Here is a 25,943-nt window from a genome sequence, read left to right as displayed (position 1 = left end):
TGAATGCTTCTCCCTTTTTGAAACGAACCATCCATCTGTTTCACCTTCCGGTATCTAAATATCTTCTTGTGCTTTACTTTCCGCCTCCTGACAACAGATCTGCAGATGCTGTAGAAGAATTTGACGAGAATGCTTGGTTGGAATCCTCAAGGGGCAGCAAGATTTTGCCTTAAATGTTGATCAAGGGGACGGGTCTTGCAGAATGTCCTATGCTAATGGAGAAACGGGTGGGCACCCCAGGTCTCATTTGTCCGTGGGTGCCAGTCCTCAGGTGGGAAGACTGAATGGCCCCCAAAAGGCCACAAATTGGCTAGAAATGCGGACAAACCTAAGCAATATGGAATATTCTCCTGTGGCTCCCGATCCAGATTCACTGGTGACAAATGGATCAAAGATTCTTCCAGATCCTGGAGAGGACAATTCACCGGACTCTGCTTTCCAGATTAATAGCGAATCTACAGGACGCGATGAGGCTCAGCAAGCCTACGCTCCTAAATGCTTTTACGGGCCACGTTTAACAAAAACTAGCACGCAAGGAAATGTGTACAATTTCCTGGAAAGGCCGACAGGATGGAAGTGCTTCATTTACCACTTTACAGTGTAAGTACCCAGTTTTTAGTTTCTCCTGAATGTTTCATCTTGTGAACATTTTCTAAACTGCAAAGAGAGGAACCAAAGCAAAATGTCAGCAAAGGATGCATGGGTGAACCCCCTCAGTCTTTCTAGAAAAATCTTACAGTCTTAACTAAAACTTTGGCTTGCCCGAATTCTTCTGTTGGAAGATGAATATTCAAAATTGCTCAAATATTCTTTTGGGTAAGAAATCTTACTTGCCCTAGAATCGATCGTCTTAATTTTTTTTTCTTTTTAAGGAGAGCTTAGTGGTTGGAAAGAATGGAATGGAATGGAATGGAATGGAATAGAATAGATGGAATGGAATGGAATGGAATGGAATGGAATGGAATGGAATAGATGGAATGGAATGGAATGGAATGGAATAGAATAGAATAGAATAGAATAGAATAGAATAGAATAGAATAGAATAGAATAGAATAGAATAGAATAGAATAGAATAGAATAGAACAGAATAGATGGAATGGAATGGAATGGAATGGAATGGAATGGAATGGAATGGAATGGAATGGAATGGAATAGAATAGAATAGAATAGATGGAATGGAATGGAATGGAATGGAATGGAATGGAATGGAATAGAATAGAATAGAATAGATGGAATGGAATGGAATGGAATGGAATGGAATGGAATGGAATGGAATAGAATAGATGGAATGGAATGGAATAGAATGGAATGGAATGGAATGGAATGGAATGGAATGGAATGGAATGGAATGGAATAGAATGGAATAGAATAGATGGAATGGAATGGAATGGAATAGAATAGATAGAATGGAATGGAATGGAATGGAATAGAATAGAATAGAATAGAATAGAATAGAATAGAATAGAATAGATGGAATGGAATAGAATAGAATAGAATAGAATAGAATAGAATAGAATAGAATAGAATAGAATAGAATAGAATAGAATAGAATAGAATAGAATTAATTTGGGTAATGAAACATCTGCAAGAAACAACCAACAGCACCCCTCATTTCAGCCCTGAGCTACAAATATTCTTCCTCAATGTAAGCTATTCACTACACTGATCAATACTGTTTCCCTTCCAATACTAGGATTTGGACCACTGGGTAAGTAATAATAATAAGGTTTGAAGGTACCTTGGAGGTCATCTAGTCCAATCCCTGCTCAGGCAGGAAACTCTATAACATTTCAGACAAGTGGCTGTCCAGTCTCTTCTTAAAAACTTCCAGTGTTGGAGCATCACAACTTCTGGAAGCAAGGAGTTCCACAGGAAATTTCTCCTTAGTTCTAGGTTGCTTCTCTGAGATATTGGAAGACTGCTAGCATGTCACCCCTCATCCTTCTCTTTGTTAAACTAGACATACCCAATTCCAGCAACCGTTCCTTATATGTTTTAATCTCCAGTCCCCTGATCATCTTTGTTGCTCTTCTCTGCACTCTTTCTAGAAGTCTCAACATCTTTTTTACATCGTGGTGACCAAAATTGGATGCCGTATTCCAAGTGTGGCCTTACCAAGGCCTTGTAAAGTGGTATTAAAACTTCACGTGATCTTGATTCTATCCCTCTGTTAATGCAGCCTAGCACTGTGTTGGCTTTTTGGGCAGCTGCAGCACACGGCTGGCTCATACTTAAGGGATTGTCCACTAGGACTCTTGAGATCCCTCTCACAGTTGCTACTCTTGAGCAAGGTACCCCTCCCCATACTGTACCTGGGCATTTGGTTTTTCTTGCCTAAATGTAGAACCTTCCTTTTTGTCTCATCTCAGTTGTCCAAGCATTATTCGCCTCTTCAAGCTACGCAAGTTGAAAGATATGTCTAAGAACGAGACCAGTAGACTTTTGTTTTCCTTCCTGTCTCCCAAAACAATGGCGCCTGAACAAGGACAGAGATAAGTGGCTTTATCTACAATAGGTCCCAAATAATGAGAGAGAGAGAGAGAGAGAGAGAGAGCAGGCTTTGAGGAGGTCAGCTCTTGCATTCCTGGGCCAGCTTCCAAGACGTCCTGCATCACCAATGGACAACGTTGACCAAAGGCAGCCATGTCAGGGATACCCTGGATTCAAAGTTTCTGAAATATATTTGGTTTTCTTCTTCCATCGCCACCCAGTTTTCTCACAACAGTAGGATCGAGGCACAGATCTTTCTGTGATTATATTGCCAAAGATTCCCCCTTCGTAGGGGGTTCTTCGTAGGTGAAGAGGTCTATAGGTAAAGGTAAAGGTTCCCCCACACATGCGTGCTAGTCGTTTCCGACTCTAGGGGCCGGTGCTCATCTCCGTTTCAAAGCCAAAGAGCCAGCGCTTTGTCCGAGGACGTCTCCGTGGTCATGTGGCCGGCATGACTAGACGCCAAAGGCGCACGGAACGCTGTTACCTTCCCACCGTAGCGGTCCCTATTTTCCTACTTGCATTTTTACGTGGTTTCGAACTGCTAGGTTGGCAGAAGCTGGGATGAGTAACAGGCGCTCACTCTGCTACGCGGCACTCGGGATTCGACCCGCCAAACTGCCAACCTTCTGATCGACAGGCTCAGCGTCCTAACCCACTGAGCCACCACGTCCCTTTTGAAGAGGTCTATAGGATATATCTATCTATATCTGTATGTATGTATACATATATATATATATATATATATATATATAGAGAGAGAGAGAGAGAGAGATAAATTGTATGTGTGTGTGTCTGTGTGTGTGTGTATAGAGAGAGAGATTTTGTGTGTGTTTGTATTCACAAAGCTAACCCAATCAATCTATTTGATACTACTATCTCCCATTGTAGTCAGATATGTCTAATCAGATGTAATTCAATTCACGGGATTTTCAAATGAAAATGTGTCATGTAGGAGAAGTCCAAACTGAATGAAGGATCACGGTAGGAAAAAAGAAGTCAAGACATTGGATGGAGCCCTAACCCCAGCAACTCTAATGATTTCCATCACAATTGCTCTTGTGCCCTCTTTCATGCCTTCATACCTTAACGAATACTTTAAGGAAACAAGCAGGATCAAATATCTCACCAACTTTCCTAGCTGATCAATTATTCAAAAGTATTTCTTTTTCAGAAATCCATAAAAGGAGGGAGTTACCTTCCTGACCTCCCTTTTTATTTTGTGTTTGGATGTATGTGTGTAGATAAGGAGGCCAACAATTTGCGTTGATTCATTCAAAATTCAGTTCTTTATCAATCGGAGTTTGAATCAAAATATAACAACATGCATTTAGGGAAATAAAATATTATTTTTTTTAGTAAAAAAGCAAATCTGTACTGCTCTATTGCTGTGCCCTTTCCCCTCCCAAAAGTGTTGGAGCGTTCACCGCTTCTGGAGGAAGGTGGTTCCACTGGTTAATTGTTCTCACTGTCAGGAAGTTTCTCCTTAGTTCTAGGTTGCTTCTCTCCTTGACTAGTTTCCATCCATTGCTTCTTGTCCTGCCTTCGGGCGCTTTGGAGAATAGCTTGACTCCCTCTTCTTTGGGGCAGCCCCTGAAATATTGGAACACGGCTATCATGTCACCCCTCGCCCTTCTCTTAATTAAATTCCAGCAACCGTTCCTTATATGTTTTAGCCTCCAGTCCTCTGATCATCTTTGTTGCGCATCTCTGCACTCTTTCCAGAGTCTCAACATCTTTTTTACATCGTGGTGACCAAAGCTGGATGCCGTATTCCAAGTGTGGCCTTCCCAAGGCCTTGTAAAGTGGTATTCTATCGGAACAACTGGAAAAGCTGTGGACTTTTCCGTAGCTATGAACCTTCGCTGTCGGTGTAACATCTCTGCACTTTAATCCTTTGTCTAAATTTCTTCCAGTAGAAATTGTCTCTTTGTTTGTTGGATAAAGGGCATGGAGCTTAAATGGTATGATGAACAGTTGAGGGACTAGGTATGTCTTGCCCTGGAGTGGGGAACCCTTGGCTCTTTTATGACTTGTGGACTTCAGTACCCAGAATTCCTGAACCAGCCATGCTGACTCAGGAATTCTGGGAGTTGAAGTCCACACATCATAAAAGAGCCAAGGTTGCCTACCCCTGGTCTAGAATTAAGAATTAAGGGGGACATGATAACTGTCTTGTAGTACTTGAGTGGCTCTCTCAGAGAAGAGGGGTATGACCTATCCACCAAAGCGCCTAAAGGCAGGACAAGAAGTAACAGATGGAAACTCATCACGGAGAGAAGCAACCTAGAACTAAGGAGAAACTTCTTGACAGTGAGGACAATTAACCAGTGGAACAACCTGCCTCCAGAAGCTGTGAACGCTCCAACACTGGAAGTTTTTAAGAAGAGACTGGACAGCCATTTATCCAAGATGGAATAAGGTCTCCTGCCTTTGGCAGGGGTTTGGACTAGAAGGCCTCTTGAGATTCCTTCCAGCCTTGTGATTCCATGCTCTAGGTTTCACGCATACAATCACCCTCCCTGTATATTCCTGATTCCAGACAACGTATCTGTTCCTCCTTCGACACGTTCTCCACCTGTTTGCATTGAGATGGCACTGACAGGATTGTACCACATTCTTACGTAGCAGCAGCAGACCCCTTTTGCACCTTCTTCCTTCATTTCCAGTGAAAGATTTTTTTTAGATCTTCCTCATTCTGGTCATTAAAATGGCATCATCAGCAGGTCTATGGTTATTGCTGTCTTCCCCAGGAATTTTAACGTCCTTTCCTGCTTTCAATCCAGCCAGTCTCATGATAGATACGCTGAATGCTGGTTAAACAGAGGTCAAACCTAGAGGGAAGGAGGATCTTTCTGGCAGTGAGAACAATTAATCAACGAGCTAGCTTGCGTCCTGGAGTTGTAGGTGCTCCATCACTAGAGCTTTTGAAAAACAGACTGGACAACGCTTTGGGCAGGATGATATAATAAGGTCTCCTGCCTCGAGCAGAGAGTTGGAATAGAAGACCTCTTGAGGTCCCTTCCAACGCTATGATTCTATATTCTGTGTTCTGTGAATGTAAACTAAATGTGCATTGTGATAAGATGTAACCCTGGTTTCCCAATTTTGAATCTTTGGGGTGTTTCACATTCCAACTGTTGCTTTTTGGTCATCGTTAAGTCACCAGCAAGTGGTCAGACCATATTTTTAAGGGCTGTGATTTACAGAATTACAAAACAGACAAACATACACTTCGTAGTTGCTGGGAGAGTGAAGTGTTTTTTAATTGCACTGATGTTTGAACTGGAGGATGTGGGCTGCTTAATGCAGTCGCTATCTTGGTTGCTGATAGCAAGCCATTTAGGAAAGAACTTCGCACAATATGGCTCTATTACTGGTGCCTGTTATCTTTGATAGCAAGGTATCTTAAGCTGCAATTTGAAACCTGAGAAACTCTGTTAGGGCTTCTGATGTTGACCCCAGTGTGCTATCTAGAAATATATTTTTAAAAACATGGATCAAGAATATTAAAGTGAAAAGAAAGCTTTGTGTAGTTAATATCAAAGTGCAATTTGAGTACAGGAAGTCCTTATATATGTATATAAACATGATAACCCTTGTTGAAACAACAACAGAAGAAAGGCTGGTTGAGCTAAACTTTACACTAATCTTCAAAACCCTCTGTTAACCATCTGTTATTGTATTTAGAAGACCATCTTATTTGTCTCTTGAGAAACCTATATGCGGGTCAAGAAGCAACAGTGAGAACTGGACACGGAACCACTGATTGGTTCAAAATTGGGAAAGCAGTCCGGCAAGGCTGCATACTGTCACTCTGCCTGTTTAACTTATATGCAGAGCACATCATGAGAAAGGCAGGGCTAGATGAATCAAAAATTGGAATTAAGATTGCCAGGAGAAATATCAACAACCTAAGATATGCAGATGATACCACTCTAATGGCAGAAAGTGAAGAACTAAAGAGCCTCTTGTTGCGAGTGAAAAAGGAGAGTGTAAAAGTTGGGTTGAAACTAAATATTAAGAAAACCAAGATCATGGCATCTGGCCCTCTCAATTCCTGGCAAATAGATGGGGAAGAAATGGAGGTAGTGACAGATTTTATTTTCCTGGGCTCCAAGATCACTGCAGATGGGGACTGTAGCCAAGAAATTAAAAGACGCTTCCTCCTGGGGAGGAAAGCCATGGCAAATCTAGACAGCACACTAAAAAGCAGAGACATCACCCTGTCAACAAAAGTGCGTATAGTCAAGGCTATGGTCTTCCCAGTTGCAATGTATGGCAGTGAAAGTTGGACCATAAGAAAGGCTGAGCGCCAAAGAATTGAGGCCTTTGAACTGTGGTGCTGGAGAAGACTCCTGCGAGTCCCTTGGACTGCAAGGCGATCAAACCAGTCAGTCCTAGAGGAGATCAACCCTGACTGCTCTTTAGAAGGTCAGATCTTGAAGTTGAAACTCAAATCCTTTGGCCACCTAACGAGAAGGAAGGACTCACTGGAGAAGAGCTTAACGCTGGGAAAGGTTGAGGGCAAGAGAAGAAGAAGGGGACGACAGAGAATGAGGTGGCTGGACAGAGTCACTGAAGCAGTAGGCATGAGCTTAAAGGGACTCCAGAAGATGGTAGAGGACAGGAAGGCCTGGAGGAACGTTGTCCATGGGGTTGCGAGGGGTCGGACACAACTTCATAACTAACAACAACAACATTGTATTTAGAAAGTAGGAAATCCACAAACGGTTTCCAGTCTCTTATAAAACTGTCTAATCCATTTTCTCAAATCAAAGCCGTCAATTTCAGCATCTCTGCTCGCTCAGTCAATTTCAAGATCCGTTCCTCAACACCCAGCATCTCTTTGTCTTTCCATTATTTGGCAAGCGCAATCCTCGCAGCCGTCACCCCTGTGAAGGAACAGCGCCCCAAATTGTTCTTCAGTTGGCTTGTCCACCATACCCAAAAGAAAAGCTCCAGCTTTCATTCATATTTGTATCTTAAATATTGTTTCTGTTTATCCTGTATGTTTTCACACATTTGCAGGACCACCACCTGTGGGGAAAGCGGACCTGGATTTTAATTAACATTTCCAGCACTTATTGGAAATCCCTTTACATATTTTCGCTATGTATCTATCTGGGGTCAAGTGCCAACCATACAACATTCTGTAAAAGTTCTCTTTCAGACTATAATTTAATGTGAATTTTAGTCCACTCATTCTCCCGTTTATCTAGCATTATATTATACCCAGAGTTTTTTGCCCATTTTACTACACACTCATCTTAGCTCAATCTGTTGACTGCTTTTTCTTCTTTTTTCATGTACGTATGTACTGTATGTATGTGTATAACATATGTAAAAGGGGAAGATAATGTATTGCTTTTTCTTTGCTCTCAGCACCCATCCAGGGTGGATCCCACATATTAAATGTAAATTTAATTGACCATTTTTTTCCTTCTTTTTTGAACACTTTTTTTTCTTTTCTGTTGTTCTTAGGGTTGAATGTATGCTTTTATTTTGTTTCATTTTGCTAATTTTGTTGTTTTGTATTCTATTCCCTATGATAAAACCTTAAATAAATATTTTTTTTTACAAAAGCCACATTATGGAGCCTTGGTGGCGCAGTGGGCTAATGCCTCCTTAAGTAACACCAGCTGCCTGCAATTAGTGCAGGTTCGAGTCCCACCAGGCTCAAGGTTGACTCAGCCTTCCATCCTTCCCAGGTAGGTAAAATGAGGACCCAGATTGTTGGGGGCAATTAAGCTGACTTTGTAATAATGCCGCTTGGGTGTGTGTGTGAAAGCCCTAATAAGCAGGCATATACATAGAATGAAGGCTACTGCTAAGCTTGTAAGCCGCCCTGAGTCTTCGGAGAAGGGCGGGATATAAATGGAATTAAAATAAAATAAATAAATAATTAAATTATCAGCAGAGTTCTCCTTACCTCCTGGCCCAAATGCTTGGGAAGCACCAAAGTCTCAAGTGGGAAGTACCAGAGTTTAGCATGGATTTTTTTAAAAAAAACCACAGCAAAGGATGAAAATAGCATATCATCCAAATCTTCCACTTAGGTCCATACCATACATTCTTGCAGAGGAGATATACAGCGAAGTGGAGATATTAGAATTTAACAACTTATTCAATAGTTTCGTCAACTATTTATTTCATATAGTTCATTCAGTGATTGTTCAAAGTTACAACAACACTGAAAAAGTGAATTACGGCTGTTTTTTCACACTTATGATGGTTGCAGCATCTCCAAGACCAAAATTCAAATACTTGGCCACCGCCTCATAGCTATGGCGGTCGCAACCTCCTGGGGTCACGTGATCCCCTTTTGCGACCTTCTCACAAGCAGAGTCAATGGGGGAAGCCAGATTCACTTAACAACGGGGTTACTAACTTAACAACTGAGGGGATTCACAACTGCAGCAGGAATGGTCATAAAATTGGGACAGAACCCATTTAACAACAGTCGTTTAGCAATGGAAATTCTGGGCTTAATTGTGGTCACCGTATTTCTCAGCTTTGGCGTCTTTTAAGATGGTGGCCTTCGACTCCTAGCTGGGGGATTCTGGGAGTTGAAGGCCACCCATCTTAAAGCTGCCCCCAGACTAGAAAGTACACACAGCTCAGGGTTGGCACGTTGTGTTGTGAAAATCTTTTCGGCTCGGTTTCGGAATGGCAAACGTTTCATTACCATACAGTACTTGATAAGTTCATCAGCGCCACAGATGAGGGGAAGTTTGGACTGTTGGTTGGTAATGGTTGAGTAAATAAATGTCTCAGTGAGTGTATTGCTTAAAAGAGGAGAAAGCTAGGCATAATTTTAAGTGAATAACAACTTTTTGGTCATTCTCTCTTTTTTTTAATTTGTAGATTTCTGCTGGTGCTGGTTTGTTTAATTTTCAGTGTTCTGTCTACTATAGAACATTATGCAGAATTTGCCACCGGAACGCTTTTTTGGATGGTAAGTGATCTGCTTTGAAATATTAGATAAATTGCATACAGTGCAGACAAGCTGGGACCTTTCTGTGAAAAAGTGAAACAATGAAAAGGCCAGATTTATTTATTATGTACCACAAACTGCTATTTTGACATGCTGTGGTACTGGAGAAAATGTCAGTGAATCCCGCAGCTTATTTGCTATTCACAGAATCCAGTTTATTTACATCCTTACCAATCTCCTCCTCCTCCTCCTCCTCCTCCTCCTCCTCCTCCTCTATCACTACCACCACCTTCTCCAACTCCTAATTTGGAAAGTTTGGGAAATCAGATACTGGTCTGTGTTGATTTGTTTGAAATACGACAAAAGGCAGCATCTTGATTATCCCCCTTGGCCAGGGGTAAGGCAACCTCGGCTCTTTTATGACTCCTGGACTTCAACTCCCAGAATTCCTGAGCCAGCCACGCTGAGGGGAAAGGGAGAGGTTTCCATGCTGAGCCAGGCTGGCTCAGGAATTCTGGGAGTTGAAGTCCACCAGTCATAAAAGAGCCCAGGTTGCCTACTCCTGCCCTTGGCCAAGTCACATTCTGATTTTAACACCTTAATGATGGCACACCGGATAGCCTCAGAAGAACAATATAGTAATAATTACTTTTATGAATTTTTATATTTACAGTTGGTAAGCTGATTTTCACTTTCAACCATCCATTATAATTTTTAATGTCTTTGAATCACAGTCTCAAATATTGTAACTAAGACATCAAAGAAATGTCATTCGAGCAAAATATATTGATTATTCACACAAAGCCATCTTGATTCTGCCCCTTGGCCAAGTCACATCCTGATTTTAACAGCTCAGTGATGGCACACTGGATCACCTCAGAAGAACAATGCAATTACACGCTTTTCTCATTACGTAATTAATAAGCAGAGAGGAAAAAGAAACACATCAAGTATCGCCATGTGCTAAATGTTCCTATTCAATGCAATACTTCTTGGTGGGAAACACACACACCCCTTCCAGGGCTTCTGAAACATCCACTGTTTTCTCAGGATGGCTCTAGGAATTGTTGGGAGACAGGTGTGTCCCCCAAAGTGCCAAGAACAGGTGTGGAAGTTGATGTCTTGGGGCTGGCAAGGAGGAAAGGGGATGCCCCTGGCATTGTACCACTTTTTAAAATATAAAATGCTTTCTGCCTGGTGGATGTAAACGCATATTTTAAAAGAATGTTTAAAAATAAACATCATTGTTTCTGATTTTAGGAAATTGTCTTGGTGGTCTTTTTTGGTGCTGAATACATGGTGAGGCTCTGGTCTGCAGGTTGCAGAAGCAAATATGTTGGAATCAAAGGACGAATCCGTTTTGCCAGGAAACCGATATCGATAATAGGTCAGCTTTATTTGGAAATAACTTTCCAGTTGTCTAAGGCAGAGTTTCTTAACCTCAGCAACAGCAAGATGTGTGGACTTCAGCTCCCAGAATCCCTTAGCCATTATATTGGCTTGGGAATTCAGGGTGTTGAAGACCACAAATGTCAGCAAGGGAATTCTGGGAACTGAAGTCCACAAATGCTGGCTGGGAAATTCTGGAAGTTGAAGTCTAGACGTTTTAAAAATTGTTGAGGTTGGGAATCACAGATCTAGTGTATCAAGAACTGCAAAGACATTAAAAAATGAGGGATGGAATGGAATGGAATGGAATGGAATGGAATGGAATGGAATGGAATGGAATGGAATGGAATGGGACCTTGGAGAGAGTAGGGTAGGGTAGGGTAGGGTAGAGTAGAATAGAATAGAATAGAATAGAATAGAATAGAATGGAATGGAATGGAATGGAATGGAATGGAATGGAATGGAATGGAATGGAATGGAATAGAATAGAATAGAATAGAATAGAATAGAATAGAATAGAATAGAATAGAATAGAAGGAATGGAATGGAATGGAACGGAATGGAACAGAACAGAACAGAACAGAATAGAATAGAGCAGAGCTGGAAGGGACCTTGGAGGTCTTCTAGTCTTGCTTCATCTCTATCTATCATTAAGAATTTCCAGAAGGCCTAAGAAAGTTTTCTTCTATCAATTCTTCCCCCCCTTGTGCAATACGGAGATTATTCATGTTTAATGCTATTGCTTTCTTTCCAAGATGTACAGACAAATCATAAAGTCAGATGCATTTGTGAAGGCCGTGTTCTGGCAATGCAATAAATAATAAAATACAGCACAGACTAGTTGAGGTAGTATCTCTAAGCTGGGATGGCTAATTTAAAACTCGTGTAAGAAAATAGCCTTACATAGTATCAAGGTCTGTTTTGCAGACGGCTTCTTTTCATAAATAGTGTCGAGCAGATATTGAAATAGTTCATATGCTTTATCAACAGATCTCATAGTTGTGATTGCGTCAATTATTGTTCTGAGTGTGGGATCAAATGGCCAGGTGTTTGCTACCTCTGCAATAAGGTATGTAAAACAGTTTTGGTCAATTATTTAAAAATATCCTGGTTTTCAACTTTGCATCCTGCCTATATGCACATATTTTTATTGCCGCCACCATAATTGTTGTGATTTTTTTATGTATGTAAAACAATCAAAGAACAGATTTCTGGTGCCTTGGAATGACAGATAAGTGATACTCTGAGACACTGTTAGATAGAAAGAAGATCAACAGCAATTAAAAAGCCCTACTTAATGTCTTTATATAGGAAGAAGAGATAAGATAATACTGATTCATCTCCCAAGTTTCTGTAACCTTGCATATTTTTTCCTTGCAATAAACCTATCTGTTCGGACTCTAAAAATGTTGTTTCCTTGGTTGTCCAATCTCTTCTTAAAAACTTCCAGTGTTGGAGCGTTCACAACTTCTGGAGACAGGTTGTTCCACTGGTTGATTGTCCTCCCTGTCAGGAAATGCCTCCTTAGTTCTAGGTTGCTTCGCTCCTTGATTAGTTTCCATCCGTTGCTTCTTCTCCTGCCTTCAGGTGCTGTAAGAGGTGTATAGAACAAGAGGAACAAGGTTGGTTTGCAGAGAGATATGTGATAGTCGATTAGGTAAACTGGATTTAATTGTATTTCTAACCTCAGGCCTTAATCTCTTTGGCTTACTATTTTTGACTCCTATTCTGCATTTTGCATCAAGTTGTAGCACACCTTAAAAAAAGAGAGAGAATAATGCGATGGGCATGTATAAGCACAAGTGCCAGTCTCTCCGATCACTCCTCATTCCAGACTTTGACGCCTAAAAGAACGCTGCTCTCCATTCTCACTCTCCATTTTCTCTTCCAACGTTTCTTTTAAGGGGGATCCGGTTTCTCCAGATCCTTCGCATGCTTCATGTAGACCGACAAGGTGGGACATGGAGACTCCTGGGCTCTGTGGTTTTCATACATCGTCAGGTACCGTATGTGAGCAGAATATCTCTCTCTCTCTCTCTCTCTCTATCTATCTATGTATCTATATCGATCCTGACCGGCTCAAGGTCGGCTCAGCCTTCCATCCTTCCGAGGTCGGTAAAATGAGGACCCAGATTGTTGAGGGCAACACGCTGACTCTGTAAAACGGCTTAGAGAGGGCTGTAAAGCACTGTGAAGCGGTATATAAGTGCTATTGCTATTGCTATCTAAGCCGTGGTGGCCGCAGTGGTTAGAATGCAACATTGGAGGCAAACTCTGCCAACTGCCAGCAGTTCGATCCTGACGGGCTCAAAGTGGACTCAGCCTTCCGCCCTTCCAGATTGTTGGGGGCCATATGCCCTGTGAAGCGGTACGTAACTCGTAAGCGCTTGCCGCTACTGCTGTTAAGTCCAAGCTTGCAAGCTCTAAGCAATTCATTGTTGTTTTTCTTAGGAACTCATAACCACCCTGTACATCGGCTTCTTGGGCCTAATCTTCTCCTCCTATTTTGTCTACCTTGCTGAGAAAGATGCAGTGGATGAAGAGGGGCAAACTGGATTCTCCAGCTACGCTGATGCGCTCTGGTGGGGAGTGGTAAGTCTTATTCTCTGGATACCCTAGGACAGGGATAGGCAACTTGGCTCTTTTATGACTCGTGGACTTCAACTCCCAGAATTCCTGAGCCAGCATGGGGGAATTATGGACACTTCACGACTCGTGGACTTCAACTCCCAGAATTCCTCAGCCAGCATGGCTGGCTCAGGAATTCTGGGAGTTGAAGTCCACGAGTCATAAAAGAGCCAAGGTTGCCTACCCCTGCGCTAAGAAGATGTTACTTGCATCAGAGTCTCAAAGGAGATGTGGCAGCTGTGTGGTCCCTAGAAACTGGATTAAAGAGGGAGGTTTTACAAAGATGAGAGCCAGTTTAATTTAGTGATTAAGGAATCAGGCTAGAAATTGGATTCCAAGGTTCCATCCAGCCCAGTGATTCTGATTCCTTCGCTCAGCTGAGAGTTCTCCGGCACAAGGTGCCCAGTATATTTTCACTTTGGAACCGAATAGCTGCAGTGTCCTGTCCTGAGAAATCGCTCTCCCTAAATGAGGACCCAGATTGTTGGGGGCAATAAGCTGACTGTGTAATAATGCCGCTTGGGGTGGGTGGGGCAAAAGCCCTAATAAGCAGGCATATACATAGAATGAAGGCTATTGCTAAGCACATTGGTTTGTGCTTAAATTGTAAGCCGCCCTGAGTCTTCGGAGAAGGGCGGGATATAAATGGGATTAAAATAAAAAAAAAAAATAAATGAAAAGGCAGCAGTCGATCATTTTAAAATTGAAAAGTAAAGCAGCAGCCCATAGTAAATACTCTGTCATGTCAGCAGTGGATGAAGGTGAAATATTTCCAAAAATCATTCATTTCAACACTTAGACCCGAAAACTTTGCAATCGGAATTAAGATTCCATCACATAAGGATGATTCTGTCAGGTCCACGTTTGGCAGCCATTAGCAGCCATCGGAAACCAAATCCTAAGGCCTTTATATTCCAGGCAAATTCTACTCTTTTCTTCTTCTCCACTGTGTAGGTGACGGTGACCACTATTGGCTATGGGGATAAAGTGCCCCAGACATGGATTGGCAAGACAATCGCCTCCTGTTTCTCCGTGTTTGCAATCTCCTTCTTTGCTCTGCCTGCGGTGAGTATATGAGTATTAAGTAAGAGCCAGCCGTGTGCTGCAGCTGCTAAGCAAGGCAAGGCGGTCCCAGGTTGCCTCAACAAAGGAGTAGTTTCAAGATCACGTGATGTGATAGTGCTGCTTTAGAATAATAATACTAATAATAATAATAATAATAATAATAATAATAATAATAAGAATAAGAATAAGAATAAGAATAAGAATAAGAATAAGAAGAGGAAGAAGAAAAAGAAGAAGAAGAAGAAGAAGAAGAAGAAGAAGAAGAAGAAGAAGAAGAAGAAGAAGAAGAAGAAGAAGAAGAAGAAGAAGAAGAAATTGGAAGGGATCTTGGAGGTCATCTAGTCCAACCTCCTGCTCAGGCAGGAAACTCTAAACCATTTCAGACAAATGGCTGTCCGGTCTCTTCTTAAAAACTTCCAGTGTTGGAGCATTCACAGCTTGTGGAGGCAGGTTGTTCCACTGGTTAATTGTTCTCACTGTCAGGAAGTTTCTCCTTAGTTCCAGGTTGCTTCTCTCCTTGATTGGTTTCCATCCGTTGCTTCTTGACCTGCCTTCAGGGGCTTTGGAGAACAGCTTGACTCCCTCTTCTTTGGGGCAGCCCCTGAGATACTGGAAGGCTGCTATCTCACTTCTGTTGCACTGATCAACACATTCCAAGCACAGTTCCAATCTGCTGTCACACACCTTTCTTTTTCCTAATGTGAGAGCCAGCCTTCCATGTGGCAGTCATTCTTGTAAATAAAGATAATGCTGTGGAGCAATGCTACCATTAAACTGTTTGTCCAGAATGGTATGTGATCTCCTGCTTGAGCAGGGGGTTGGACTGGAACAGGTATGTCAAAGTCGCGACGTCACATGATGTCGCGTGATGTATTGCGACTTTTTCCCCATTGCCGGCAATGGGGTGGGCGCGGTTTCAGGATGATGTGTCCAGCCCTCGGGCCGGCAGTTTGACATGCCTGGACTAGAAGACCTCCAAGGTCCCTCCCAACTCTGTTATTCTATGTTCCCTGAGTGGAAATACGATGCAACACTTTCTGATTTTGAAGAACGTTCTTCTGCACAAAGTATCGGCTTATGCAGGACAATTCAGACTAGGTATCAGAATCCATTTATATCACATTCATAAATGTATGTTTAAAACATTATCCCCCCCCCCATGGATTCTGCCATCTCCCGAGGAAGGAGGAGCGGATGTGGATTCAGCCTGCCTTAGTTTATTTCAAAGACCAAGGGAATCCTTTTGAACTGGGGGAACAAAGGGGAGGGTTAGGGAAGGAGGCATCTGGCCTGTGTCTCCATTTGAATCTGTAAAGGAAGAAGGCAATAACCGTAAAAGATCCGAAGTTCCCTTTTTCCCACGAAAGGGATGACACGAAGTAAAATGATGGGGGGCTGACCAAATGGGGTTGAGGGAAGGGGGGTTGAACCGGGAACTCTTTATAAAGTTTCAGTCTGTAAAACAATACCAGGTCCTGTCTTGTATTTCCACAACCAAACATGTCCTAGTAAAGATTCCTTTTGGACTAGAACTGACTCCAAGAGTTTTTGTTTTCCTAAGACGTGGATTGGGGTGGGTCCTGAAACCAGGGATGGTGGCCACAAATGTTCAAACAAAGCTCTGCTCCTTTTTAGGCACTTCAGATAAAAGACTTGTTCATTTCTTTATTTATACTGTTTGCCAGTTGCATAACGTCAAAGCATCTCACGGCCTTGTGCATACTTTTTTAAAAAACGCTTGAGTAAACCAAGAGAAAAGTAACCAATAATGATAAAGGAACACCCGAAAAGAGCCTGTCAATGCTTAAAAGGTTTTTGAAAATTCCTTTTCTTTGCTTCTCAGGGGATCCTGGGATCAGGATTTGCCCTTAAAGTCCAACAGAAACAGCGCCAGAAACATTTCAACAGACAGATTCCTGCAGCGGCTTCTCTAATTCAGGTAAATACGGAATCGTAAAATTGGGGGAAAAATGAACCGAACGGCAAGAAAGGAATGCAAGAGAAACGGCAGCGAAGCTGAGCTTGAAGTGGCCATTTCCATCTGTGGCCGCTGTGGCAGCAGGGGTGAGAGAAGGAGAAACCGTTGCAGTATCAGGTTGGAAAATGAAAATAAAGGAATGAAAATGAATCCCTGAGCTTGCTACGCAATCGCAAAGGCCTCTTTTTTACATCCCCGCAGGCTTTGTGGAGGAGCTACGCAGCCGAGAAACCTCAGGGCTGCCTGGCCACCTGGAAGATCTACGTTACCTCAGCTCAGATCCCAAAGAAAACAGCAGCACCCCCCAGCCCAAATCTCAGAAAACAGGTCAGAAAAACAGTGACTTATGGCCGTTTTTCACACTTACGACCGTTGCAGCATCCCCCCCCCCGGTCACGTGATCAAAATTCAGACGCTGAATTCAGGCGTGTATTTATGACCGTTGCGGTGGCCCGCGGTCCTTTGTCGATGGGGAAGCCAGAGTCATTTAACAATCCTGTCACTAACAGCTGCAGTGACTCGCTTAATAACATGGCAAGGAAAGTAATAAAAAGCGGCAGAAGTCAGCTAACAGCTGTCTCGCTTAGCAACGGAAAATTTGGGGGCACGTGTGGCCGTACGTCGAGGACTGCCTTGTGTGAGCTTCTCCTCTGTGTACGTAATTTTGCAGAGCAGTTTCCAAAAGCAAAGACTGAATTTTATTTGAATAGCAGGTATTTGAATAAATCACAGCGGATTTGGGCCTTGGCTTTTGACTCTGTAATGTAACGTTTTCAAAATTCTGCAATCGGCGTGATTTTGTCCCGTACGTGGCGGATGATAAAATGTGAGTGTTCTGTTCTGTTTCAGAGTAAAAGATACAAGAGGAAAGGAAAACCGGGGCGGGATAACGGCTCAACGTCTATAAATCCAGGAGACGCAGCCGCAATCCCCGTTCCTCAGATTACTTACGACTTCACTGAAGATCATGAAGACAAGAAAGAGTTGCGTTTCGTCCTTGAGGAGCCTGGAGGTAAACTTATTGGTTGTCCCTTTTTTGGCTTGGTACTTTTTTCGTTGCTACTTGCTGGATTCAGAAGATACACAGCTGCTCTAATGAATGGGAGATTTAATACTGCCGGAAATATCCTGACGTGTGGATGTGTTGCACATTAACCAAAAGGGGGAGACCTTCAGTGACACCATCATGGTCATCATTTTAATTATTTGGACCATATCTTATGGACCACCCTGGGTGTGGCATACTTTTGCATACCCCAAAGTGTTTTCCCAATTGAATAATAATAATAAAGTTGGAAGGGACCTCGGAGGTCATCTAGTCCAACCCCCTGCTCAAGCAGGAAACCCTACACCATTTCAGACAAATGGCTGTCCAGTCTCTTCTTAAAAACTTGCAGTGTTGGAGCATTCGCTGCTTCTGGAGGCAGGTTGTTCCACTGGTTAATTGTTCTCACTGTCAGGAAATTTCTCCTTAGTTCTAGGTTGCTTCTCTCCTTGATTAGTTTCCATCTGTTGCTCCTTGTCCTACCTTCAGGCGCTTTGGAGAATAGCTTGACTCCTTCTTCTTTGGGGCAGCCCCTGAGATACTGGAAGACTGCTATCCTGTCACCCCTGGTCCTTCTCTTCATTAAACTAGACATACGCAATTCCAGAAGCCGTTCCTTGTATGTTTTAGCCTCCAGTCCCCTGATCATCTTTGTTGAATCACAAGCATGTCACAGTTCATGTGAGTTTTAGTCTCCCCAAAATTATGTAGTTTTCTTTGTGTAGACTGTTCTTTTAAAACCTGAACAAGTCACCATACTTACAATCTTTAGGGGCCTGCAACATAAAAAGAATATTGAAGCATTCCTACAGTTTCATTAGCGGGGGGGTGGTGTGAGGGGGCAGACATTTCAGCTTTGTGGAATTCCTTACACAGTTGTTTTATAGTTTGTGGAGTAGCCGTTGTTTCCAGCTGAAATGAAACTGGGTTTCTCTGTGGGATTTCAGTATGGAGTCAGCTTTTGTGAAATTGCATCCCGACGATCACTTAACAGCTTCGTATGGAGTTAGACAGCCTTTCCTCATTTCCCTGCGGTTGAGATACGACCGAGAAAAAGAAAAGTGAAAAACAATTCTGAAATGCCTCCGTTTATTTTGGAATCCTTGGCGCTCTCTGAGCTTGGTTGTTTGCCTGCAGAAATTTCATCACCCTATCCCACAGGTCTCCCGTTGCCTCATCCGTTAAATCTTCATCTCTTGACAACTCAGAATTAGGACATGAAAGACAACTCTTGGCAAAATGTTCCCTTCTTTGAAAGAGGACATAAAGTCGAAGCTTCAAAAGCAGGATTCTTTCCCTGGAGGAAATGTCCACGTTCTCCACAGCTTAAGCCTATTTCCCCCAGTCCAAAAAAGGCTTGTGCGTTGGTACAACCCTCTTTGGACAGCTAATAAAAGCTGGCTACTTTTCTGTCTGCATGGGGTCATCTTTTGAAGTCTCAGATGCACGAGTGGTGGGGGAAAAAGGAAGACACAAAAGAGAACAGCCACAGCAGTTCCTGTCCACGTGTCCTTCACTTCACGGATTACCTACGGCAACACCTGCGACCGGCGTCAACGTCCCTCCGTCCAGTGCGCTCCCACAGAGAGGGCCTCCTCAGGGTGCCGCCGATCAAAGAATGCCGATTGGTGACCCCCAGGGGGAGAGCGTTCTCTGTGGGCGCGCCAGACCTTTGGAACAGCTTACCGGTTGAGCTCCAGACGGCCCCCGACCTTCGCTCCTTCCGGCGCGATCTTAAAACATTCTTTTTCGAACAAGCTGGCCTGGTCTGACGGGATGGGGTTGGGTTTTTAAAATTAGTTTTTAACTTAATATGTATTGATTTTATGGGCATGATGTTTAATTGGTTTTTAATGGTTTTTTAATTTTTGTATCTGATTTTTATTGTGTATTGCCCTGTTCACCGCCCTGAGTCCTTCGGGAGAAGGGCGGTATAGAAATCAAATTATTATTATTATTATTATTATTATTATTATTATTATTATTATTATTATTATTATTATTATTATTATTATTATTACTTTCCCACTGAGCCTCTGTGGTCCCCAGACACACGGACCCCTCTCCCACCTCACGTTTCCTGTTTAAGCGGATCAGCTGAGCATCTTCTCTTTCAACAAGAGGATCTTTGCTTCGCCGGATGTTCACCATCAGGCATCCTAGAAAATTGTAATAGTTCACCAGGTCTGGGCTGTCCTGGGCAAGGGAAGGGGCTGCTCATTCTGCGGCTGTTTCTGACCTTTGGCTAATTCTCAGTCTGGAAATGATGTTCCAGACTTGGGATGGTGTATAATTTACATTTACCAAAGAAGGTAGCAAAGTGACTTGCATTCCTTTCGTATTAATCAAGATAGAAAGTGGGTAATGGAATTGGAGACTGTGACTCATCCATCCTGGGCTGGTTGTGGCAGATTGTACACAATAGAACACACACACACAAACACACACACACACACACACACACAGAGAGAGAGAGAGAGAGAGAGAGATCTACCTACTGCAAAAAAAATATAACTCGTGGTGGAAATCTTGAACTTTCCTGATAAAAGCACTTTTTTTTCCCCCCAACCGAAGGACACTTTGAAAATTCTCACAGAGATTGCTCGCCTTGTTATAGCTGGGATTGTTTTTAGAACAAGGGGATAATCTTCCCACCTAGGATCAATTTAGAAACAGCTTTTTTTTCCAGGAGCTTTTTTTTTCTTTTTTCTTTTTTTGAACACATTGCATCCTTCTTCCTCCATTAGGTCTTACACGGATGTTCAAGCAATCAGGTAGGTTGCGGGGAGAAAAAAAACCCCCACTGTGAATGTGCGAGTCGTTTTAAGCAAGCCTATAAATCTCAGGGATGCAGGCCTTAGCTTAATAAAAATATATTTATCCATTGATAGAATATCCACCTCTTTTCTTTCCTTTATCTGTATTCAATACTTTAAGGCATCCAAACAACAGAATATTAAGAATCTAAATATACTGTGCAAATGCCATTATATTGATATCATATATTAAAATTGATAAGATGAGGGAATAGACTAAACTTTAGTAATTCGTTAAAAGACTGAGTTAATTGCATATTGACAGTTTATGGATATATCTTTTGTTTCTTCAGATGTCACTTACTTGACTATTATTCTCTGTATTCTTTTCTGATTATATTAGCAAATATTTTTGATTGTATTTAGACAACTTCTGGTTGTTATATTTCACTAATACAGTTCTGTCTGTCTGTCTGTATCTATCATCTATGTTTCTATTATGTATCATCTACATCTGTTATCTATGTCTGTCTGTCTATCATCCATCATCCATACATCCTTCTTATCATTATCTATCTATCTATCTATCTATCTATCTATCTATCCATCCATCATTTGTATTATCTATCTTTCTATCTACATCTCTTATTTATCTATTTATCTATCTTTCTATCTATCTATCCATGTCTGTCTCTGTGTCTGTCTATCTATGTATCCATCCATCTATGTAAATGTCTGTCTGTCTGTCTCTGTCTGTCTGTCTGTCTGTCTGTCTATCTATCTATCTATCTATCTATCTATCTATCTATCTATCTATCTATCTATCTATCTATCTATAACTTAACTATGTTAATCAAGGACTACCTGTACCAACCTTTTGGTTCCTAAAGCTTCAGCTGATAAACTCCGCATTAGAACTCCCAAAAGGAAATTCTTGCCCTACCTGTTGAACTGATTTTAAAACAAATGCCTCAGTCACTGAGGACTGAGATGGTGTGGGGGGGGGGGGAAGGTAGCGACAGAAGAAGATAACTGTAGCTCAAAAGGTGAAGTGTGGAATCCTTGGTGCTCTCTGAGCTTGGTTGTTGGCTTGCAGACCTTTCATCACCTGCCGAGGTAACATCAGCAGTGCAAGGAAGTGTGGGGATTGGTCCCAGTTATATACAGTCGCTTGTTTATATACAGTCGAAGAGGACATGTTGAGGAATTTGGCCTCGTTGGCCAGATTAATGTACATTCCCTTTCCCATCCCCACCTTCTCAATTCAGTCAAGAAACATCTGGAAGGCAACGGTGGTGGGATGTCGAGAGCCAGCAGTTTCACTGAGGAGGTGGATCTGACAGCTGAAGAGGCTCTTCTGCCTACTGTAACAGATGTCTCACAGTAAGTCCAGCTGTTAACATTTTCTCCTTAGGAGGGTTTAATTCAGGAGTCTTCAAACTTGGCCCTTTTATGACTTGTAGACCTCAACTCCCAGAATTCCTCAGCCAGCGTGCCTGGCTGAGGAATTCTGGGAGTTGAGGTCCACAAGTCATAAAAGGGTCATCGTTCCCTCACACTGGCTTGAGGAATTCTGGGAGTTGAGGTCCACAAGTCATAAAAGGGTCATCGTTCCCTCACGCTGGCTGAGGAATTCTGGGAGTCGAAGTCCACAAGTCATAAAAGGGTCATAGTTCCCTCACACTGGCTGAGGAATTCTGGGAGTTGAAGTCCACAAGTCATAAAAGGGTCATCGTTCCCTCACGCTGGATGAGGAATTCTGGGAGTCAAAGTCCACAAGTCATAAAAGGGTCATCGTTCCCTCACGCTGGCTGAGGAATTCTGGGAGTTGAAGTCCACAAGTCATAAAAGGGTCATAGTTCCCTCACACTGGCTGAGGAATTCTGGGAGTCGAAGTCCACAAGTCATAAAAGGGTCATAGTTCCCTCACGCTGGCTGAGGAATTCTGGGAGTTGAAGTCCACAAGTCATAAAAGGGTCATAGTTCCCTCACACTGGCTGAGGAATTCTGGGAGTTGAAGTCCACAAGTCATAAAAGGGTCATAGTTCCCTCACACTGGCTGAGGAATTCTGGGAGTTGAAGTCTACAAGTCATAAAAGGGCCAGGTTTGAAGACCCCTGGTTTAATCAGTCTCTCTGGATGTTTTTATTTGTCTGAATGCAAAGCTGGATGGCAAGCCTCGGGGTCTGCGTTGCTTGTCAAAAGCGAGTCGATGTCTGGGGCGCGCAGCTTTTTGCAAAAGTGGGAAGCTGTTTGGAATTTTGGCAGCATGCTGTGGATGCCTTCACAACATTGCTTGCACGGGAAAGAGAAATCTTTGCCTGTTCACTAAATATGTTGGCCTGTTGGGCAGGAAGGTAAACTCTTGAGTCAATCTCCTGTCTTGGTTGACGGTCCATAAATGTTCAAACTCAACAGTTGCACCAAAAGTGATCAGAATGGTCTCAGCCATCGCTTTTTGTGACACCCAGAAACATTTCAATAAATAAATACAATGGCCAACCTCCTGGGTGTTTTATAGGGGGTGCTAATAGTTCTGCATGCTTTTATGCTTTCTTCGGAATTAAATTTGAAACTCAAGAGTTTTAGTATAAGCTCATACGCAATATAATTTAGTCAAAGAATAGTGGATTGGAAATGAACAAAACTCAGAGGATAGTACTAACGTATCATGGCTTAAGCTTGTGACTTCCAGAATGCCTGGTTCGAAATGAGTCGAAGATTTCCATCAGTTCACTGCACCAATCTGTTCTGTATTTTGGCATTCAGCTAGAATTGATTATACAATAACGAATATTGTACAATAGACAGTAAGGTATAGAACAGGGGTCGGCAACCTCGGCTCTTTTATGACTCGTGGACTTCAACTCCCAGAATTCCTGAGCCAGCATAGCTGGCTCAGGAATTCTGGGAGTTGAAGTCCACGAGTCATAAAAGAGCCGAGGTTGCCTACCCCTGGTATAGAACATGCAATACAACACAGTAAGCTGAAGAGAACTGATGGTTGTTTGATAGAACCCCAGTACCTTTGAATTGGTCACTAAATGAAGTTTTGTAAGTCGAGGACTTACCTGTAATACTTTTGGATTTGTGTTTTAGCATTGGGGAGGGTCCCTTGTGCAAGTAGAAGGGAAACTTTCCATACACCAATTCAAGGATTCGGCACTACAGGCTGGAAAATTCCTGTACCCTAACCCTATTTAAAGAACTCTTTGATGTACAAAATAATATAAAGTGTGTCTTTCTGCACTGGTGGGTGAAAAGGCCTGAGGGATGTTGCTTTGGTTTGACTGTTGGACATTAGAGGGTGCTCTGTCATAACAAAACGTTTCCCACGTTCACCTTACCGCAAACGTGCCCGGAGGACATGTGTATTTTGAGCCAAGAATTGTAGAAGGAGTGACTGAGGTTATTGCGGCAACCGAATTTAACCTTCAGTTAGTTCACTTGTTTTGGTACAGGAGCTGTTTTAATAGAACTAAACGCTGGGTTTGCAGTCCTTGCCAGGGGCAGATGCCAAATAATTAATAAACATTTCAACACTATAATATATTTGAGGCGCATAACTAGTGCAAATCAGTCTGGATTGAACAAACCTGGATTCCTAAGTTTGTATCTTTTGACCGTTATTCCTCAACCTTAGCAACTTTTAAGAGTTGCTAGCCAGGGGAATTCTGGGTGTTGAAGTCCACACCTCTTAAAGTGACCAAATTTGAAAAACACTGCTTTATACTCTTTCAACTCTTTGGTAGACTTAAAGAAAATTCACACCAATTGTCTAGGTCAGGGGTAGGCAACCTTGGCTCTTTTATGACTCGTGGACTTCAACTCCCAGAATTCCTGAGCCAGCCTGGCTCAGCTTGGAAACCTCTCCCTTTCCCCTCAGCGTGGCTGGCTCAGGGATTCTGGGAGTTGAAGTCCACAAGTCATAACAGAGCCAAGGTTGCCTACCCCTGGCCTAGGTGGCAAAGAGCTGCCCATCTTCTCTGTTCTTCAGGTTTGCGACAAATGTGTTTATATATGGATTTTGATAATTCCAGATTAATATATGATTGTCACAGAAGACTTATGTACAGTATTAGAAAGAGGAAATCCAGACCGCCGAGGGGTATATCTGCTCGAAAGCATTCCTTGAGTTTCTCTTTCATCAGGAGGCTTCCTTTGGTACACAGGAGACATAAACATCTACAATAAATATTCATTTTATATTTACTAAAGAAATATTGAGTTTCTACTATAGATCTTGCAGAATATTGATGATATTAGCAGGTGTAGAAGATAACCACAATTGTTCATCTCACTGAGAGATGAAAGAACTTCTCAAGTATACAAAGCGGGTTTTTCTTGCTTTCTGATGCCTTCTGTTGGCAAAGATGGAGAATATACTGCTATTCAGTTAGACCTCTGTTAACAAAGTCCTGAGTTCCTTCGTTGCTTTCTGTGGGCAGCTTTCAAGTGCCTGAAGATCTTCTTTACCATTCCAGCAAGCGTTATCTGTGTCTCCTTCCTTCTATAGCAGGGGTCTTCAAACTTGGCCCTTTTATGACTTGTGGACTTCAACTCCCAGAATTCCTCAGCCAGGCACGCTGGCTGAGGAATTCTGGGAGTCAAAGTCTACAAGTCATAAAAGGGTCATCGTTCCCTCACGCTGGCTGAGGAATTCTGGGAGTCAAAGTCCACAAGTCACAAAAGGGGTCATCGTTCCCTCACGCTGGCTGAGGAATTCTGGGAGTCGAAGTCCACAAGTCACAAAAGGGTCATCGTTCCCTCACGCTGGCTGAGGAATTCTGGGAGTCGAAGTCCACAAGTCACAAAAGGGTCATCGTTCCCTCACGCTGGCTGAGGAATTCTGGGAGTCGAAGTCCACAAGTCACAAAAGGGTCATCGTTCCCTCACGCTGGCTGAGGAATTCTGGGAGTCGAAGTCCACAAGTCACAAAAGGGTCATCGTTCCCTCACGCTGGCTGAGGAATTCTGGGAGTCGAAGTCCACAAGTCACAAAAGGGTCATCGTTCCCTCACGCTGGCTGAGGAATTCTGGGAGTCGAAGTCTACAAGTCATAAAAGGGTCATCGTTCCCTCACGCTGGCTGAGGAATTCTGGGAGTCAAAGTCCACAAGTCACAAAAGGGGTCATCGTTCCCTCACGCTGGCTGAGGAATTCTGGGAGTCGAAGTCCACAAGTCACAAAAGGGTCATCGTTCCCTCACGCTGGCTGAGGAATTCTGGGAGTCGAAGTCCACAAGTCACAAAAGGGTCATCGTTCCCTCACGCTGGCTGAGGAATTCTGGGAGTCGAAGTCCACAAGTCACAAAAGGGTCATCGTTCCCTCACGCTGGCTGAGGAATTCTGGGAGTCGAAGTCCACAAGTCACAAAAGGGTCATCGTTCCCTCACGCTGGCTGAGGAATTCTGGGAGTCGAAGTCCACAAGTCACAAAAGGGTCATCGTTCCCTCACGCTGGCTGAGGAATTCTGGGAGTCGAAGTCCACAAGTCACAAAAGGGTCATCGTTCCCTCATGCTGGCTGAGGAATTCTGGGAGTCGAAGTCCACAAGTCACAAAAGGGTCATCGTTCCCTCACGCTGGCTGAGGAATTCTGGGAGTCGAAGTCCACAAGTCACAAAAGGGTCATCGTTCCCTCACGCTGGCTGAGGAAT

General features: G+C 42.8%; 1 protein-coding gene across 1 annotated transcript in view; it reads left to right on the top strand.

Moving 5' to 3' along the window:
• Nucleotides 1–202: 202 nt before the first annotated feature.
• LOC308670425 (potassium voltage-gated channel subfamily KQT member 1-like) overlaps nucleotides 203–25,943 on the top strand; it is a gene marked incomplete at both ends in the record, with an annotated part of 226,679 nt that continues 200,938 nt past the window's right edge. Inside the window, 11 exons of the mRNA XM_081331927.1 lie at nucleotides 203–600; nucleotides 9,358–9,448; nucleotides 10,688–10,814; nucleotides 11,807–11,885; nucleotides 12,721–12,817; nucleotides 13,268–13,408; nucleotides 14,399–14,509; nucleotides 16,353–16,448; nucleotides 16,689–16,814; nucleotides 17,337–17,499; nucleotides 21,557–21,671. Of these exons, the coding sequence (XP_081188053.1) occupies nucleotides 203–600; nucleotides 9,358–9,448; nucleotides 10,688–10,814; nucleotides 11,807–11,885; nucleotides 12,721–12,817; nucleotides 13,268–13,408; nucleotides 14,399–14,509; nucleotides 16,353–16,448; nucleotides 16,689–16,814; nucleotides 17,337–17,499; nucleotides 21,557–21,671 (1,544 nt within the window). The remainder of the gene's footprint in view (nucleotides 601–9,357; nucleotides 9,449–10,687; nucleotides 10,815–11,806; nucleotides 11,886–12,720; nucleotides 12,818–13,267; nucleotides 13,409–14,398; nucleotides 14,510–16,352; nucleotides 16,449–16,688; nucleotides 16,815–17,336; nucleotides 17,500–21,556; nucleotides 21,672–25,943) is intronic.

This window comes from Vipera berus (genome assembly GCF_964194415.1).
Source record: "Vipera berus genome assembly, chromosome: 6".
Taxonomy (NCBI): Eukaryota; Metazoa; Chordata; class Lepidosauria; order Squamata; family Viperidae; genus Vipera; species Vipera berus.
The sequence above is the reverse complement of the archived record's forward strand: the minus strand, read 5'-3'. Positions and strand labels throughout refer to the sequence as shown.